The 17065-nt window shown below is 56.6% G+C and overlaps 1 protein-coding gene across 1 annotated transcript in view; it reads left to right on the top strand.

The window, feature by feature from the left end:
• The window catches only part of SLC6A13 (solute carrier family 6 member 13), a 50359-nt gene extending 38566 nt beyond the window's left edge, over nt 1-11793 (top strand). The window contains exons 8-15 of the mRNA XM_004603883.2: nt 3401-3504; nt 4543-4667; nt 6531-6643; nt 6897-7034; nt 7590-7692; nt 9506-9606; nt 10690-10860; nt 11014-11793. Coding sequence (XP_004603940.1) covers nt 3401-3504; nt 4543-4667; nt 6531-6643; nt 6897-7034; nt 7590-7692; nt 9506-9606; nt 10690-10860; nt 11014-11145 — 987 coding nt within the window. The 3' untranslated portion in view covers nt 11146-11793. The remainder of the gene's footprint in view (nt 1-3400; nt 3505-4542; nt 4668-6530; nt 6644-6896; nt 7035-7589; nt 7693-9505; nt 9607-10689; nt 10861-11013) is intronic.
• Nucleotides 11794-17065: the final 5272 nt, after the last annotated feature.

The raw sequence follows: 17065 nt of genomic DNA, 5'->3' as shown, positions 1-17065 counted from the left end.
GGGTGGCCAACCCGGGTTCGTTCCCTGGCATCCCACATGGTCCCCCAGCACTGCCAGGAGTGATCCCTGAGTGCACAGCCAGGTGTGCCCCCAAAAAGCCAACAAGTGGAAGCTACGCTCACATAGTTATTTTGAGTTCTTTGCTAGGGCATGCATGCCACAGCTGAACTCTCACCTGGGCCCGGTGAATTAGGGAGTTAGCTTTATTTCACAGGCGGAGAAATGGAGTCTTAGAAAACTTAAAAAAACACAATTAGCATGTGAGGGAACTTGGATGATAGCTCAAGTAGCTTTCGGATTCTGCTCCCTTGAGTTCCAATATACAGACATTTCCCAAAGAATGCAAATTATTTGAGAGTGTTAGGAACTACTTTTTATAATATTCTGGAACATCCCAGAAGGTGGGCTGGGAAACTAGTGTTTATTTGTGGTTTAAGCATCCTACGAACATTAGATTTGTTGGTCTTCAACCCATTTTCCTGATGGGAAAAGTGAGGCCTGGTGAGTTGCATAAGATCACACAGCTACTCACCAGCAGAGTTAGGAATTGGACCCAGGTCAGCTGGACCCCAGAGGCCAGGCTTTTCCATGACACACTTTTGTCTTCCTACCGAGGGGAAATACTCATGATTCTCGGGGTTGCACGTCTTCCTTCAGGGTTCCTTCCTTCTCTAGTTCCCACCCTGAGATCTCTCTTTCACCCATGCTCCTTGAAGTTTTGTAGGTTTGTTTTACTTGTGGTTCATCTTCTGTCTCGGCCAAAGACACACGGGACCTTTGTTCCAGAAACCAGGGCTCCTGGAAGGGACAGAGAACGCGCTGCCTGTGGAGGGGAACAAAACAGCCTGCTCTGTTGCTCCTTCAGCCCCTCTGGCCGGTCCTCCCCCAATCCCAGCAGGCCCCTCAGGTGGCAGCTGTGCAGGGAACTGGCCTGCCAAGCCCTCCGCGAGGGGGCTTTGGTCAGAGCTGCTACCCTGACCCCTGAACTCTGACGTCTCGGCGCTCCTGCTGTCTTCGCTCTGTTCTCTTTAAGCCCTCTGCCCAGCCCTGTCTTCGCCTGCCCCCTCAGGCCCGGGAATCCGCCAAGTCACGCTTTCTCTGACCTTCGCTGCCCAAGCCCAAGTTCACGGAACTGCCTCATCCCGGGATTTGCTCTGCGGGAAGCTGTGCGTCTTTGTGGGTCCCTGAGAGTTTCTCTGGTCACCGTGGGTCCTGCTGTACCCCGCGTGCTTCTAGACCCCAGAAGCATCATCTGTGGCCCAAATGCACACAGGTTCTCCCCGTCGCCTCCATAACAGCCAGGAGGAGGCCCCCACCCCCACCCCGCCTTAACCTGCCTCCTGGAGGGACCCAGGAGGCCCCACATCTCAGGGGAGAGATCTCGTCAAAGCAGCTCCCAGGATGCAGGGCCCTGCTCCGGGGTAGCGGACTAAGCGCTGAGTGAGGAGGGTGGGGGAGCAGAGGGTGGCAGAGGCGGAGGTCACTGGGTGCTTATGGGGACGACAGTCTCCCACTATCAGTACGCCAGAGGACTGGAAAAGAAAATGGAACTTTCGTTTATCTGGTTTTTCATTTTGTTTCTGGCCACACCCAGTGCCGCCCAGGGCTTATGCCTGGCGCTGTGCTCAGGTGGGCTTGGGGGACCGTATGGGCTGCTGGAGCTTGAACCCGGCTTGGCTACACGCAAGGCAAGCGCCCTACCTGCTGGACTGTATCTCCAACCCGGAATATCTTTTTCCCTTTCTTTTGGACCGCATATGGTGGTGCTCAGGGTTTAGCCCTGGCTCCACACTCAGGGGTCACACCTGGCAGGGCTTGGGGGACCATATGGAGTGTCGGGGATTGAGCCTGAGTCAGCTTTGTGCAAGGCAAGCGTGCTACCTGCTGTCCTGTCTCTTCGGCCCCAGATATGGAATATCTTTTTTTTTTCTTTTTGGGTCGCACCTGGCAATGTTCAGGGGTTACTCCTGGCTCTGCACTCAGTAATTACTCCTGGCGGTGCTCGGGGGACCATATGGGATGCTGGGAATCGAACCCGGGTTGGCCACGTGCAAGGCAAATGCTCTAGCCGCTGTGCTATCGCTCCAGCCCCAATATGGAATATTTTGAAGGAGCAAAAGGATTGCCCAAGATGCCTCTCTGGTGCCTGCCACCTTGGGTGCGATTTCCTTGCTGACCTAGCTCATGAGGACATTCTTGGGACCCTTTTCTCTGACCTCTCCCTGGTGGCAACTCTGCCTGGCAAATCCTTTGGGGAGTGGGCTCACCGTGAGCAGGAGAGCCACGCAGCTAGCGACAGTCTCCCTTTTTCTTTTCCCTCGGTCTCTTTTGCTTCATCATTTCCCCTCATTCCTGCTGAAGCAGAAACAGGGAGTGGAGTGTGTCCCCACTCTGGATGAGTCCCCGATGCTGTGTTCCGTCACCCGCGCCCCAATAGTGTCACGGGCAGAGCATCGGGGAGAACACAGAGCTCAGGGCCAGAGGTTGGGGGGTGCTGATACCCATGAAAGGACAGCAGGGGGCTTGTGCAAAGGCCAAGGGAGGGAGAACACAGCAATGTTAGGCCACCTGCTTGGTGACGTCCGCGTGTAGAGCTAGAGGATCCCTCGTGGTGCTCACCTCCTCTAAAGGCAGGGGGTGCCGGGAGGGTCAGTCGCCTTGGGACCCCACCTCCCGTCGTCCTGCTGGATGGCCTCACTCCGGTTCGCCTTGATGTTCCTTCTCGAGGGGCTGTTATTCTAGCTGTGAGAGCTAAATCATAACAGGCAGGCTGGGCCAGCCAGCTGAGATAATAACGGCCCCTCCGTCGCCTGTGTTCAGTGGGAGAGACAACCCCCCCCCCCCCCCGAGGAGTACAAAGCCCTCCACAGACTCGTCTCTGGCCTGCTGCTGAGCTGTGGGTCTGCTTCCTGTTTTGCAGACGTGGGGTGAAGCCACAGGGTCGAAGCTCCAAGCTCCCAGGGCACCGAGAGAAGGGTCCGTTTCCCCAGAGAGCCTGTCTCCGGGTCCCTTCCCCACGGCACCCCGGGGCCGTGTTTCCGGGACAGAAAGGTGCTGTCAAGGTGGCACAGAGTGGGGCTGGATCCATAGCACAGCGGAGAGGACGTTTGCCTTGCAGGCAGCCAACCCGGGTTCGATTCCCAGCATCCCATATGGTCCTCTGAGCTCTGCCGGGGTGATTCCTGAGTGCAGAGCCAGGAGTAACCCCTGTGCATCACCAGGTGTGACCCAGAAAGCAAGGTGGCACACGGCTCTGGGGTGCCCCCCCCACAGAGCCTGTAGGTGTCGACCCAGAACCTTGAGCGCCTGCAGCACCCTGGCCCCGGCCCCGCCATGTCTCCTGGAGACCACCCAGCTGGGTTTTCCCGGGGTGCAGCTTTCTGCTCTTTGCCCCGTGCAGGTGTGGATGGACGCGGGCACCCAGATCTTCTTCTCCTTCGCCATCTGTCTCGGGTGCCTCACAGCCCTGGGCAGCTACAACAAGTACCACAACAACTGCTACAGGTGACTGGGGGCGGCTCTGCGAGGGCGGCCGTGCCCGGGAGGGTGCCCCATCCCTTCGCTTTGTCCTGGCCCCGTTTTCCAGTGCCCCTGGGCTAACCGGGCCCGGAGAGGCGCTCCCCGCAGTGGGGAGCTGGGGTTCGCTGGCCCCTCTGCTTAACCTCAAAGCTGGGGCTCCAGTGACCCCCACGCTTCAGGCTTCCTGCTTTTTTATTCTTTGTCCCAGGAAGCACAACCTTTGCGGGGCCTTGGCGCCCTGCTGGCCTTGCAGAACTGAAGGCTCATGTCCTCTATGAGCCGAAAGCAGCCTGGCAGCCACTTGAAAGTCAAGTTTAGAGGATCCCACGGCGTCTGCTGCTGGGCAGGCGCCCTGCCTGAGCCCCTCCGCTGCCTAGCGGAACCGGGTCCAGACGCCAGAGCCCCGGGCTGAGAGTGACGGGGATGCTGCGGGTGGCAGGACGGCTCACGGCAGTTTGCCGAGTTTCGGTTCACAGCTTCCATTTTCCTTTGATTTGGGGGCCTCCCCCGGCAGAGCTCAGGGCTGACTCCTGCCTCTGTGCTCCGAGATCCCTCCTGGTGGGGCTCATGAAGCCATCGGGGTGCGGGGATGGAACCTGGGTTGGCCCCGTGCAAGGCGAGAGGCCTCCCCACTGTACTGTCACTCCCTCCTTACATTCATGTTTCCTTTTTTTGGGGGGGGTCTCATTAATTTTATTTTTGGGGAGGGAGAAGCAAGGACCCCACACCTGGTGGTACTCAGGATCTATTGGGGGATCATGTGGTGCCAGGAATCGAACCTGGGCCTCCTGCATGCAAAGCTTGCGCACGAGGGCCACGGGCCTGGCCCAGAGCCTCTCCTCAGCGGCTGGATGCCCTGGGCTTCTCCCGCAACTGTGTTGGCTGGCACGGAGGAGCAGCCCCACCCCTCGAAGGTGCTTTGTTCTGGCCCCTCTGGCTACCTGTCTGTGGGCGGGGCTGAGCTCTCTGGGGGTCAGAGACGGTGGCCCCTTTCTGATCCTCCTCTCCCCGCCCCTTCCCCAGGGACTGCATGGCCCTCTGCTTCCTCAACAGCGGCACCAGCTTCGTGGCCGGCTTTGCCATCTTCTCCATCCTGGGCTTCATGTCTCAGGAGCAGGGGGTGCCCATCTCTGAGGTGGCCGAGTCAGGTGGGTGCTGTGCGGGGAGGCGCAGGCGGGAACCGCCACTCACCAGATGGTCCTATTGTCACCCCCACCACGGCTGAGTTGTGGTCCCCTGTCCACGGCGCCCTGCTCTGCGAAGGAGTGTCCAGTGGAGATCTGAGCATTTCCCTACCCGCCCTCGGCCTCCACCCGGAGGCAACAAACAGTGACAGCTCTGGGCTCTCCTTTCAGGAAAAGTTCTTGGGGATGGAGGGATAATACAGTGAGGAGGGCATTCGTTCACCTTGCACGTGGCTGACCTGGGTTCGAGCCCTCCCTGGCACCCTAGATGGTCCCTCCCAGCACAGCCAAGACTGATCCCTGAGTGCAGAGGAGTAATCCCCGACCATAGGCAGGCATGGCTCAAATGCCAGTCCGATAACGTAGGAAGAGACATACACATGCAACCGCACATGCATGCATGTCTGCACACACGCGTGCCTGCACACGTGCTCTTACTCCCTCTCGTTCCTCTACAAGACAGAATTGATGCTCTGCTATGTACACCCATGCCTGGTTTTATTCATTTTGTTTATTATTTACTTTTAAAAAATCAATTTATCTATTTTTGGATCTTTTTTTTGGGGGGGGTCACACTTGGCGATGTGCAGGGGTTACTCCTGGCTCTGCTCTGCACTCAGGAATTACTCCTGGTGCTGCTCAGGGGACCATATGGGATGCTGGGATTTGAACCCGGGTCAGCCGCATGCAAGGCAAACGCCCTACCCGCTATGCTATCACTCCAGCCCCTATTTTTGGATCTTTTAACTACACCTGGCATTACTCAGGGTTTACCCCCAGTGAGGGGGTCGCTCTGACAGTGCTCAGGGGATGGGGCAGTGCTGGGAATGGACCCTCAGCTTCCCAAATGCAAAGTGTGTGCTCAGCCCATTGAGCCATCTCTCCGGTCCTTGTTTCATTTGCTTTAGAAACTGTGTCTCAGGGACTAGGGCAGTACAGTGGTTAGGGCGCCCACCTCTCTTGTACTCAGCCTCGGTACCACCTGGTCTCCCAAACATTGCTGGGTGACCGGGGTATCTCCAGCAGTGCAGGGCCCTAGCAGCACTGCATTATTGGGCATTTGCATGAAATGGACAGTCCAGTTGGCTGAGCACTGCCAGTGGGACCCTCAGGCCTCCTGAGCACTATTTGGGAAGTCCCCTCCCCCTAAAAAGGAGTACGGCTCAGTGGTCAGTTTCTGTGGACCTGTGGAGTCCCTACTTTTTTTTTAGATTTGAACTGCACCCTGGAGTGCTTGGGGCTTCTGGCTCTGTGCTCACAGGTCACCCCCGGGTGTACTCAGGGGATGACAGGTGATACTGAAGACCAAGCCAGGGTTGGCTGTGTGATAGGCAAGCATCTTCAGCCCTCGACTATATCTCTGAGCTAGTTTCCTCACACAGGCAGTTTATACGCCCTGGGGCAAGGTGGGCGCACCTACCTGTGCTCCAGGGACCTTATGTGGTGCCAGGGATGGAAACTGGGTCAGCATTACGTAAGGCAAGCGCCTCACCCACTGTATTAGTCTGCAGTCCCCAGTGCCGAGTCTTTAGGAGTTTGAAGCCTCAGGTTTGGGCCAATAGATCTGGACAGTCAGACTTGAGTGATGGGGTGGAACTTACCGACATGCAGCAAACAGCCCAACTTCTGCTTCCCAGAGTTCTTTATCCCTGTGGTCTCTAAGTTCCCTGCCAGTGAGTTTACAGGGGAAATCTAGGCACCAGCTAGCAACTTGGGTGAGGACAGTGGTGACCGTGGTGACATTGGGTGAGGTCTCCCCCAGCTCCGGTGCCTCGGTGACCCAGCAGCCGGCCAGGACATGCTCTGTACCCTCTGCTCCTTGCGTAGGCCCTGGCCTGGCTTTCATCGCCTACCCCCGGGCTGTGGTGATGCTGCCCTTCTCTCCGTTCTGGGCCTGCTGCTTCTTCTTCATGGTCGTCCTCCTGGGACTGGACAGCCAGGTATCAAGAGGAGGGCCGCTCAGTGCCTGGGAGGCTGTGGGGCGTGTGTGGGTTGGGGAGAGCTTTGAGTTTCACAGCCCAGGGATCCCCCAGGCCGTTAGAGATCTGGTGGATAGAAGAAAGCTCTGCTCCTGGGTGGGGGCTGGGGTAGGGGGGCCAGACCTCACCTGCAAGGGCGGCGCCGGGAGGCCAGAAGGGAAGTGGCCGGCTGGTGGCAGGACTCATCTGGGTGCTCTCGTGTCCCCACACGCAGTTCGTGTGCGTCGAGAGCCTGGTGACGGCGCTGGTGGACATGTACCCCCGCGTGTTCCGCAAGAAGAACCGGCGGGAGCTCCTCATCCTGGGCGTGTCAGTCGTCTCCTTCCTCCTCGGGCTCATCATGCTCACGGAGGTGAGGGCCGGGGCCCGGCTGCCCAGGTGCATGGGGACGCCCCTTGCCCTGACCCATAGCAAGCACCTGTCTCTAGCCAGGGGTGCTGTCTTTCTCCCGGCGGGGGGGTGGGAAGAGCATCCGGATCCCGTGGCAAGATGGGACGTGGACGCCTGGTGGACCGGAAGCCTTGGATTAGGAAACATGGCAGAGAACCAAGCTGCGGGGAGCAACTTCAAAGCCAGCCACGGAGAGGACTGACGTCCTGGGCCAGGTCCCCAGGGAGGAGGGAGAGGGCCCTGCTCAGTGGGATCCCAGGCACAGCCACTGTCCTGGACTTCCGGCCCCCGAGTGCTGTCAGGGATCATCCAACAACTGCTGTCCCTCTGCTTCTCTTTTCCACCCTGAACTAGGAATCAAAACGAGCTCTGGTCTCAGGTCCAGGGACCTGACAGCTTGCAAGCAGCCCCTTTCCTCCCTTGGTCCTCTGGCCTCTCCCAAGGGCGCAGAGGCTGGAGGGCAGGGGGGAGCCTGCTGCCTTGGAGTAAGGTTCTTGATCTCTCTCCTCCTGCCCAGGGTGGCATGTATGTGTTCCAGCTCTTCGACTACTATGCTGCCAGTGGCATGTGCCTCCTGTTCGTGGCCATCTTTGAGTCCCTCTGTGTAGCTTGGGTCTATGGTGAGTCTTTACCCTCTGCCCGAGCCCAGGAATCTCCCCAGAGCCCTCTGACAAGAGACCCAACACCACTGCTCAGCCTTTTCCTCTCTTCCTCTTCTTCCCTTACTCCTTCTCCTCCCTTCCCCCTCCCTCCCCCTCCCCTTCCCCACCCCTTCCCCTTCCCCACCCCTTCCCCTTCCCCACCCCTTCCCCTTCCCCACCCCTTCCCCTTCCCCACCCCTTCCCCTTCCCCTTCCCCTTCTCCTTCTCCTTCTCCTTCTCCTTCTCCTTCTCCTTCTCCTTCTCCTTCTCCTTCTCCTTCTCCTTCTCCTTCTCCTTCTCCTTCTCCTTCTCCTGCTCCTGCTCCTGCTCCTGCTCCTCCTTCTCCATCGTCTTCTTGTACTGCTATTTATTCAGCCACTGATTCAGCTGCTTAAGCTGATTGAAGTGGGCATGAATTCCACATTACTTTTTAAAAATTATTTTTAATTGAATATGTTTATAGACTATACCTGTTTAGTTGATAGACTATATAGTCTGTATAGATTATATTTATAGATTATATCTGTTTATATATAGACTGTATATATATCTGTTTATAGACTATAAAACCAAGCTCCCAGAAGAGAGTGACGCAGAGTCCCTTGCCTAGTTCTCCCTCTTGGAGAACCTGGCAAGCTACCACAAGTTTCCTGTCCGCATGGGAGAGCCTGGCAAACTCCCTGTGGCATATTCATATGCCCAAACCAGTAACAATGATGGGTCTCATTCCCCTGACCCTGAAAGAGCCTCCAATGTGGCACTTTTGGGAAGGACGAGTAAAGAGAGGCTGATAAAATCTCAGGGCCAGAACAAATGGAGACGTTACTGAGACCGCTAGAGAAAATCAACAATCAACGGGATGATGATGATGATGATGATGATGATGATGATGATGATGATGATGAATATCTGTTGATATTCAGCAGATAGACCATTACAAAGTTGTTCATAATTGGATTTCACTCAAACAATGATCCAGTGCCTATCCCTCCACCAGTGTACACATCCCACCACCAATGTCCTCTGTTCCCTCCCATCATCCCCCAACACCCCACCCCCCAATTCCAGCCTGCCTCCCTCTATGGAAGGCACTTTTCTTCTTACTCTCTCTCTCTCTCTCTCTCTCTCTCCTTTTCCTTTTGTGCATTATGGTTTTACTCAGCCTTTTCTTTTCCTGGAAACCTGCCCTCCCCCGCAACCCCCCCCCCCGACATTTTGGTCTCAGATATCTCCAGAATCCTAAATTTCTTCCAGGAGAGCCCATCCACCCCCCACCAGTCTTCTCCTGATTAGGACTGTACTAGCCCCACCCCAGGAGGGCCCGTATCCTATGGAGCCAAACCTTCTCAGTCTGGGATCAACTTGAGAACTGGGAAGTGATGATTATCTCGAGCCCTTTCAGGTTCTGTCCAGGGGTGTGGATGTCTGTAAACCCCCAGATAAGAGTCTTTTGATTTGAAAAGACAACCAGTGGGGCTAAAGCAATAGTACAGCTGGGAGGGCACTGGCCTTGCACATGACCTACCCAGTTTTGATCCCCAGCACCAGAGCTCCAACAAGAGTGATTCTTGAGTACAGAGCCAGGAGTAAGCCCTGAGGACCACCAGATGTGGCAGCCCCTGCCACACACACACACACAAAAAAAAAAAAAGCAAAGAAAAGGAAAAAGCAGAAATAGATTTTTCTTTTAAAAGAGAAAAGACAACCAACATGCCTTCTGTTGATGGTTTGCCTGGTGCCCATCCTGATGCAGGGGATACTAATGAATGTTCTTTTCTTTTCCTCATGGTAGGAGCTGGGCGCTTCTATGACAATATTGAAGATATGATTGGATACCGGCCATGGCCTCTTATCAAATATTGTTGGCTCTTCCTCACGCCAGCTGTGTGCACAGTAAGAGAAGCTTCCAGAAGGGAAGTCAAGTGTAAGGACAGACAGACAAGGATGGCAGGAAGGATAAAGTGGCCTCAGAGGGACTTGTAGAAGGAGCCCAAAGGCTGGGGCTGGAGAGGGAGCATAGTAGTAGGGCATTTGCTTTGCACACAACTGACCTGGGTTTGATCCCTGGCATCCCATATGGTTCCCCGAGCAGTACCAGGAGTAATTCTTGAGCATTGCCAGGTGTGGCCTAAAAACTAAAAACTAAAAAAAAAAAAACAAAAAACAAAAAACCGGAGGTGGGGGGAGGCATGGCTCACAGGGATTTCTCCCACAATTGAAGATGTTTTAGTGTTTCCCTCATCCTTCTGCTGAATTCTGGAAAGGGATGGCAGGTTAGAATCTGCCTTTCCATTTCACAGAAAGACAAGCTGAGTCCCAGTGCTGTGAGTCTACTTGACCTACAGCCACAATGGGGGTTGGACGAGGGCTGCAGACAGGCCCCGAGACTCGAGTGCAGGGGGCTCTTCAGAGCAGTGCCAGGAGGCGCCTCAATCCTGACAGCAGCGCTGCCCCCGGTGGCCTGGCCCGGGCCCTTTGCACAGTCCTAAGGGCTCCACAGGCAGAAAATTTCCTTGATATTCATTTTCCAGGTGACACTGAAGCCACACAAGAGTCGGCACCTTCCCTGAGTATGTGGCCTTGAGGACCGAAGGCCAGGCAACTGGGCTCTGGCCCCCCAGCCTTGCTGTTTCCTCGCGGTGTCAGTGCTCGCCCAGGCTTCCCAGTCCACAGGGTTGCTCAGAAGTGGGGAGGGGGCGGGGTAAGAGGCATGATCCCTCCCGACAGGGGTGACTTGCTCCGCAGGGAGCATCAGCAGGAGGGGCCCGGAGCAATGGGTCTGGAGACAATGTCCCCCACAGTGGGGTGCAGGATTGGGACAGTCGGTTGTGGGAGATTGATGCAGAGGAGGCCGGAGGCAAAGCCAGGCTAGGGATTGGGGGCGGGGGGGGGGCAGGGTTATTGCTGCCAGCTCTTGTGAGGGGCTGGGGAGGGTCCCTGTGTGACCAGTGGCTCTGCCCCCCCTCTCTCTCGCAGGCCACCTTCCTCTTCTCCCTGATCAAATACACCCCTCTGACCTATAACAAGAAGTACACGTACCCCTGGTGGGGTGACGCCCTGGGCTGGCTCCTGGCTCTCTCCTCCATGGTCTGCATCCCGGCCTGGAGTGCTTACAAGCTCAGCGCCCTCAAGGGCCCCTTCCGAGAGGTACGGGTGGGAGGGAGGCGAGCAGGCAGGGGCAGGGGCAGGGGGCAGGGCTGGGGAGAGAGGGGCTCTCAAGTCCCGGGGCTGGACTGCTGCGTGGCAGCTGGAGGGGTGCCGGGGTGGGGGAGACGTGCTCAGCTCCCCCTCTCCCCGCAGAGACTCCGCCAGCTCGTGTGCCCTGCACAGGACCTGCCCCCTCGGAAGCTGAGCCCCAGGGCGGAGCCCTGCGCGCTGGCCTCGCCCAGGAGCTCCCTCCTCCGACTCACAGAACTGGAGTCAAACTGCTAGGGGCATCTGGGAGGGCCGGGTCTGGGCAGGGGCGGGGAACAGCTGCAAAAGGGCCTGGCGGGGCAGCTTCCAGAAGCTTCTCTCTCCCCCACTACACACACCCAGGCGAAATCCAATAAAGGAGGGGGGTGATTTGGGAATCCATCTTTTGAACTGGTGGTCGTCCTACCCCCCGAATCATGATAGTTTTGAAGTGCCAGCGTTGAGCTGGGGGACATGGGCCTTGGGTGTGGGCTTACTGGGGGCTCTGGCTTCTGGCCCACCCCCCCGAAATTTCCATCCCATTTAATTTGCATTCCTCCCACCCATGATGAACACTTGTGCCCAGTTTCTGCCTTTAAAGTGGGGACAGGGTGCTTGCCTTGCACATGGCTGACCTGGGTTCCATCCCTGACACCCCAGATGGTCCCATATGCAGAAGTAAGCCTTGAGCGGGGCTGGGTCCGGCTCCAAAGCCAAAAAATAAAAATTAGGAAGGTCAGTTTGGGCAGCCTCTGGCTCGCCTTCCCCTGCTGAGGTCTCCTGGCGGCCCCCAGCAGAGGGGGCGGGTGGGAGTGCCAGTGAGACCCCCGTTACAGACTGCCCTGGCTCCCTGCATGCCCTGTCCTCCCATCAGCTCTGTGGAGTGACAAAGGGCAGGGAAGGAGGCACAAAGCCCAGCTCCGAGGAGACAGGAAGACAGGAAGAGGCGGTCGTGGTTTGTTTCTGTGTTTCTGTTCTCTCCTGTTTGCTAAACAGTGGGGTGCCAGGCGCAGGCGCGGGGGAGGAGGGGCAAGTGCCACAGCCCTGGAGACCATTACCCTGACTCCGCCAGCAGAGGGACCCGCCTCTTCAGTGCCACTCAGCGTTGTGCTTCCTGCGCTGATCAGAGCTGGATGCCAACCCCCAGGGTGGCCACGAGGGGGTGGCACTGACCTGGCACTGCCGCCAGGCTCAGCTCTGCTGTTGAGACCCTGAGGTTTCATTTACAAGGGGGAGCCAGGTGCGAGGCACAGCCTGACCCAGCGTGGGGTCAGTAGGCTTGGCTGAGACCCCCAGGTAGCTCACATATGGCTCTGAGCAGGTGTGAGACAGGGGCTTAGAGTGCGGGAGAGTGCTTAGAGTGTCTGTGAGTATGTGTCTGTATGTGAGTGCGTGTGAGCATGTGCGTGCCAGTGAGTATGTGTAGTGTGTGAATGAGCATGAGCGTTTACACATGAGAGTGAATGTGTGTGTCTGAGAGTGTGTGAGTGTGTGCATGTGAACACAAGTGGATGTTCATGTGTGTAAGTATGTGTTTGAGGGGTTATATGTGCACGAGCATGTGTGTGCCTGTATGTGAGCTTGTGTGAGTGTATGTGTAATGAGCATGTGTGTGTCCATGGATGAGAGCATGTGTGAATGTGTGTATGTGAGCATGTGTGAGTGAGTCTGAGTGTCTGCGTGAGTGCGAGTGAGTGTGTTTAAGGAGACACACACCTTCTATTGCCCTGAGTGTGTGGAAGTTTCTGCAGTTGCCTGGGCGATGACCCTGGGGAGCAGCAGGACCTCTCAGAGGAGCAGCCCGAGGGGTCCCGGGCTCCTGTTTCCTTAGTCTCACTCCCACCCAGCTACTGGAGCCCATGGAAACCCACCTGGCCCGCTTGTTCCCAGGATCAATTAGCAACGTGAGTGTTTGCAGACGGTGGCCCTGACTCAGGCTGCTGTTTTCTGGACCTGTTTGGGCACTTCCCAGGGTTGCTAGCTTCCACCGCGGGCCTGAGGCATGAGCCCTAAATCTAGAGCAGCAGACCCCTGCCCTCTGTCCATCCAGCCAGCTGACACCATTTCCAGAATCTTCTGTGGGAATTCAGGGCCGTGTTTGTGGCACAGGAGGACCCACAGTAGGTACGTTTTATTTGGTTTTGTTTTCTGGGCCACACCCGGTGGCGCTCTGGCTGACTTGGCTCTGTGCTGAGGAATCCTTCCTGGTGGGGTCGGGAGACCACTGGGGCGCCAGGGATGGAACCTGGTTTGGATGTGTGCGAGGCAAGCACCCTACCGCTGCGTCTCTGGTCCACACGTTAGACATGACAAATGGAGGGCCCGGAGTGATAGTACAGAGGGTGCAGCAGCTGCCTGGATTCCATCCCAGGCGCCCCAGATGGTCTCCCCAGCCCTCCAGGAGTGATCTTTGAGCACAGAGCCAGGAGTCAGCCCTGAGCACTGCTGGATGTGGCCCCAGACGGACAAACAAAAAGACAAAAGGTGACTGATGCTAAGAAGAAAGAGAAGTGTGGCCCCAGAAAGACTGACGGGGGTGGACGCCGGTGGCCCTGAGGCTGGGCACTGTCTCCCAGGGGCTCTGTCTCTCCACCCGCCCGCCAGCTCTGGGCAGCCGGCTGCTGGGCCGGGGAGGGCTGAGGCCGCCCAGGAAGGCAGCTTGGCACCCGGGCTTGCTGCTTCGTTAGAGGTGGAATGTGCTGCGGAGACAGGCCGGGAAGAGGGCCCCGCGCCGCGGCTTCTCGCCCTGACCTGCTGCTCCTGGCTGGTCTCAGTGGTGCCGCCTGGAATGGCGCCTTCATTCTTCTCCGCTGGAGGTGCCGCCGCACATCCCCGGGCGCCCTTCATTAGGGCTCCCATGAGGTAATGGGCGTGAGCGCCTTCCAGACAGGGTGCCTGCGCTGGGGGGCTACTGGGCCGCTGGGCGGGCGCCGCTGCTTCCAGGGAGCTGCCCGCCGCCGCGGTGCCTGGCAGGCAGAGGTGTGAGAGACGGGTGCCTGGACAGGAAAGCGGAGCAGGATTACCTGCGTTGGCTTCAGCCCAGGAACTGAAGGATGGGGCGGTGGGAGGAGGTTGCTTTGAATTCTCTCAGCTCTCTCGGCCTGCACACCCGAGTCATACTGAATCCTGCAGTTCCGGCAGATGACATGAAAGCAGGCTCCCGGGCCCTAGCCCAGTGTGAAGGGCGATTGTCTTGCACATGGCTGACCTGGGTTTGACCCCGGCATCCCAAAGGGTCCTCTGGGCTCCACCAGGACTGATCTCTGAGCACAGAGACGCAAGTATGCCCTGAGCACTGCTAGGTACGGCTCAAAACAACAACAACAACAATAGAAGGAGAAGGAGAAGGAGAAGGAGAAGGAGAAGGAGAAGGAGAAGGAGAAGGAGAAGGAGAGGGAGAGGGAGAGGGAGAGGGAGAGGGAGAGGGAGAGGGAGAGGGAGAGGGAGAGGGAGAGGGAGAGGAAGGAGAAATAAAAGCAAGGAGGATATTGTACAGTCTAGAGGCCATTCCTGCTAAGCAGGCAGAAGAAAGGCATGCTGGGAGACTCCCGGGCAAGTGCTTGTTGAAGAAGAGCACAGAGCATGGGAAAAAGAGCAGGGATACCCTTGCAGCTGGACAGGGATGCAGTTGGTTGGACACCATATCCACCAGGCTATCTTTATACCTCAGAGGTCTTAGATTCAGACCCTTGCACCTGTGTGTTGCCCTCGTGCCCCCAATAAGTGGGCTCCAGCCAGGCATACTCCTTGGCGGAAGCCTGCAGTGCTGGCTTGGGTCCGAACCTCCCTTACTCACTAGTAATGTGTCCTCTGGTCCTCCGTTTGCTCCTCTGTCCATGGGAACGGTGGCATGTACATCCTGGTGCTGTCGGAGTTCAGTTGAGAGTGTCAGAAGGGAGCAAAGTCAAGCAAATGTGTCCCATCTCCTGTGGCTCCCGCACCCCCACATGACACCTCCTACTGGCCACCGGTGAAGCAGGGAAACCCAGGGAGACTTTCGGACACATCCCTGCTGTCCTCTGGCTTCCTCCGTTCTGGCTGCAGGATGAAGGTTCCAGAGAGAGGCCACATGTTTCAGGAGCTAAATATCTTTGTGAGTGAAACAAAGTGAAATAATCTTGTGGCCTGAGGGTTCTGCTTAGCAAGGCAGTAACTTTCACGAAAAGCAGAACTCAAGCCTGTCCCCTGGTTCTGCAAAATCAATGTTCTCAGAGAAAAAGGAAGAGTGGGATCATTATTCCCAAGTTCCATTCATCCACCTATCCACTCATTTATCCATCTGTTCATTCACTACCATCCCAACCCAACCATACACTTATCATCTATTCATCCAGCATCCATCTATCCCAAACTGTCCACTTATCTTTTATCTATCTATTCATTCATCCTAAACCATCTCTCCATACACCCAAACCATCCATCCATTCATTATCTATCCATCTATTCACTCACCGTCTATTCATTTATTCCAAACCGACCAACCATCCATCCATCCATCCATCCATTCATCCACCCATAAATGTATCTACCCCACCATCCCAAACCATCCAAGTACTTTCTCTGAGTTCTTTCTTCTGGACAATGTTATGTGAAATATTAGAAGAAGGAACAAAGAAGTTACCGTGGGAGTCTGCTGCAAGATCTTTATTTAGAGCCAAGAGGCTCAGATTCAAAGCACAGCTCCATTACTTGCTGGAGTGTGGCCCCCAGAACACTTCCCTTAGTCTCTTTCTATTTGCCTGGATTTTCTCACCTGTAAATCCAGTCTCAGTCTCTACCTTTCAAGGAGACATATTGTGAGACTAAATTGTGTGCCATGGAAAGAGCTCACCTGACTTAGATGCGCAGAGAGTAGGTGCTAAGCCAGTCTCTCTAAAAGCACATGGTGGCAAGGGCATGAGAACATTTTTTGGGATTCAGTGGTTCTCACTGCACAAGGTGATGGATTCATTTAACTCCCGTTCACCTCATCTCTGAACCCTTCCCAGGGGAAGAGAACAGCGCTACCTCATGCCAATTTTCCAAATGAGGATATTTAACTTTGGAAAGATGGGAGCTCTGCATGGCGGGAGTTTTGATCTGAACACCCATTAAGAGTTGGGATCTTCTGAGGATTAAGAATGGAAAGGCAAGAGGGGATGCCAGGGTCAAACAAGGCAGCTGTTCTCCTCCAAGGGGAAGGAGAGGTGGGACACTGCTGGATCTTGGGTGTTCCAAAGTTCTCCCAGAAAGCCTAATAGGCACAAACCAAAGTTGGAATGAACAGAGCTAGGAACTCCAGCCCCGTTCTCCTCTCTCTTATCCCCCCTTCCAGAGAGGGAGGCTATACGGTCCTGGAACTAGGTTCCCTCCTAGACTTTGGTGTCCCCAGTGCAATGAGTGGTATGGTTGACACACGGTGACCCGGGCGAGCAGAGACAGGGCAGATGCAGCAGACTAAGTGCTCTGACCCAGCACAGCCCAGGCGAAGCCAGCATGTGGCTTCCGGCTGGGGCCACGCCCCCTCTGCCAGAGCTGACCCCTAGCCCTGCTTGTGGTGTCACCGAAGCAAAAGGTCTGAGAACCGAGCCTCAGCGGTGAGAATTCCCAGCAGAGAGGTGGAGAGGGGCCTGAGAGCCGCTGAGGGGGGTGCTTCATGGAAAAGTACAGCCTCGCGTCTCACTTCACCCTCCCGGCCCTGCTGGGAAGCGCTGCGAGGGGAAGCACGGACAAAGGGCATTTCCCCACCGTTTCCCCTCCCTTGCCTGCACCCGGGGCTGAAGAAGCACCTTCACTGTCTGGAAGGAATCCTGAAAGAAGGGTCCAAGGGGACCCGTGCCCGGCAGCCCAGGACCGGCTGGGACAGTGACGAGGACCTGCTGCCGGAGCAGCTCCCTGGGCAGGCGGCACGGGGCACACCTATTTATCAAACAAATACCAATGCACCATGCGGGCTGCCAAGAAACAGCTCCTGTGCCTCCGGGCCAAGAGGTCACCAGCTCGGGGGCTACTCCTGACTCAGGGCCTGGGGGTCCCTCCCACAGAGCCCAGGGGTCCTGCATGCAAGGCCTGTTCTCCAGGTCTTCAGTCATCTCCCCACCCCACCCCGGCATACGTCCCAGTGCCCGCGAGGCACCCCAGCCCCCCAGCCCCGGTTCCCTTGTCCCCCCACAACCGACGCCCAGGGCTCTCCTTAGAC

Source organism: Sorex araneus, chromosome 6, assembly GCF_027595985.1.
Source record: "Sorex araneus isolate mSorAra2 chromosome 6, mSorAra2.pri, whole genome shotgun sequence".
Lineage (NCBI taxonomy): Eukaryota > Metazoa > Chordata > Mammalia > Eulipotyphla > Soricidae > Sorex > Sorex araneus.
The sequence above is the reverse complement of the archived record's forward strand: the minus strand, read 5'-3'. Positions and strand labels throughout refer to the sequence as shown.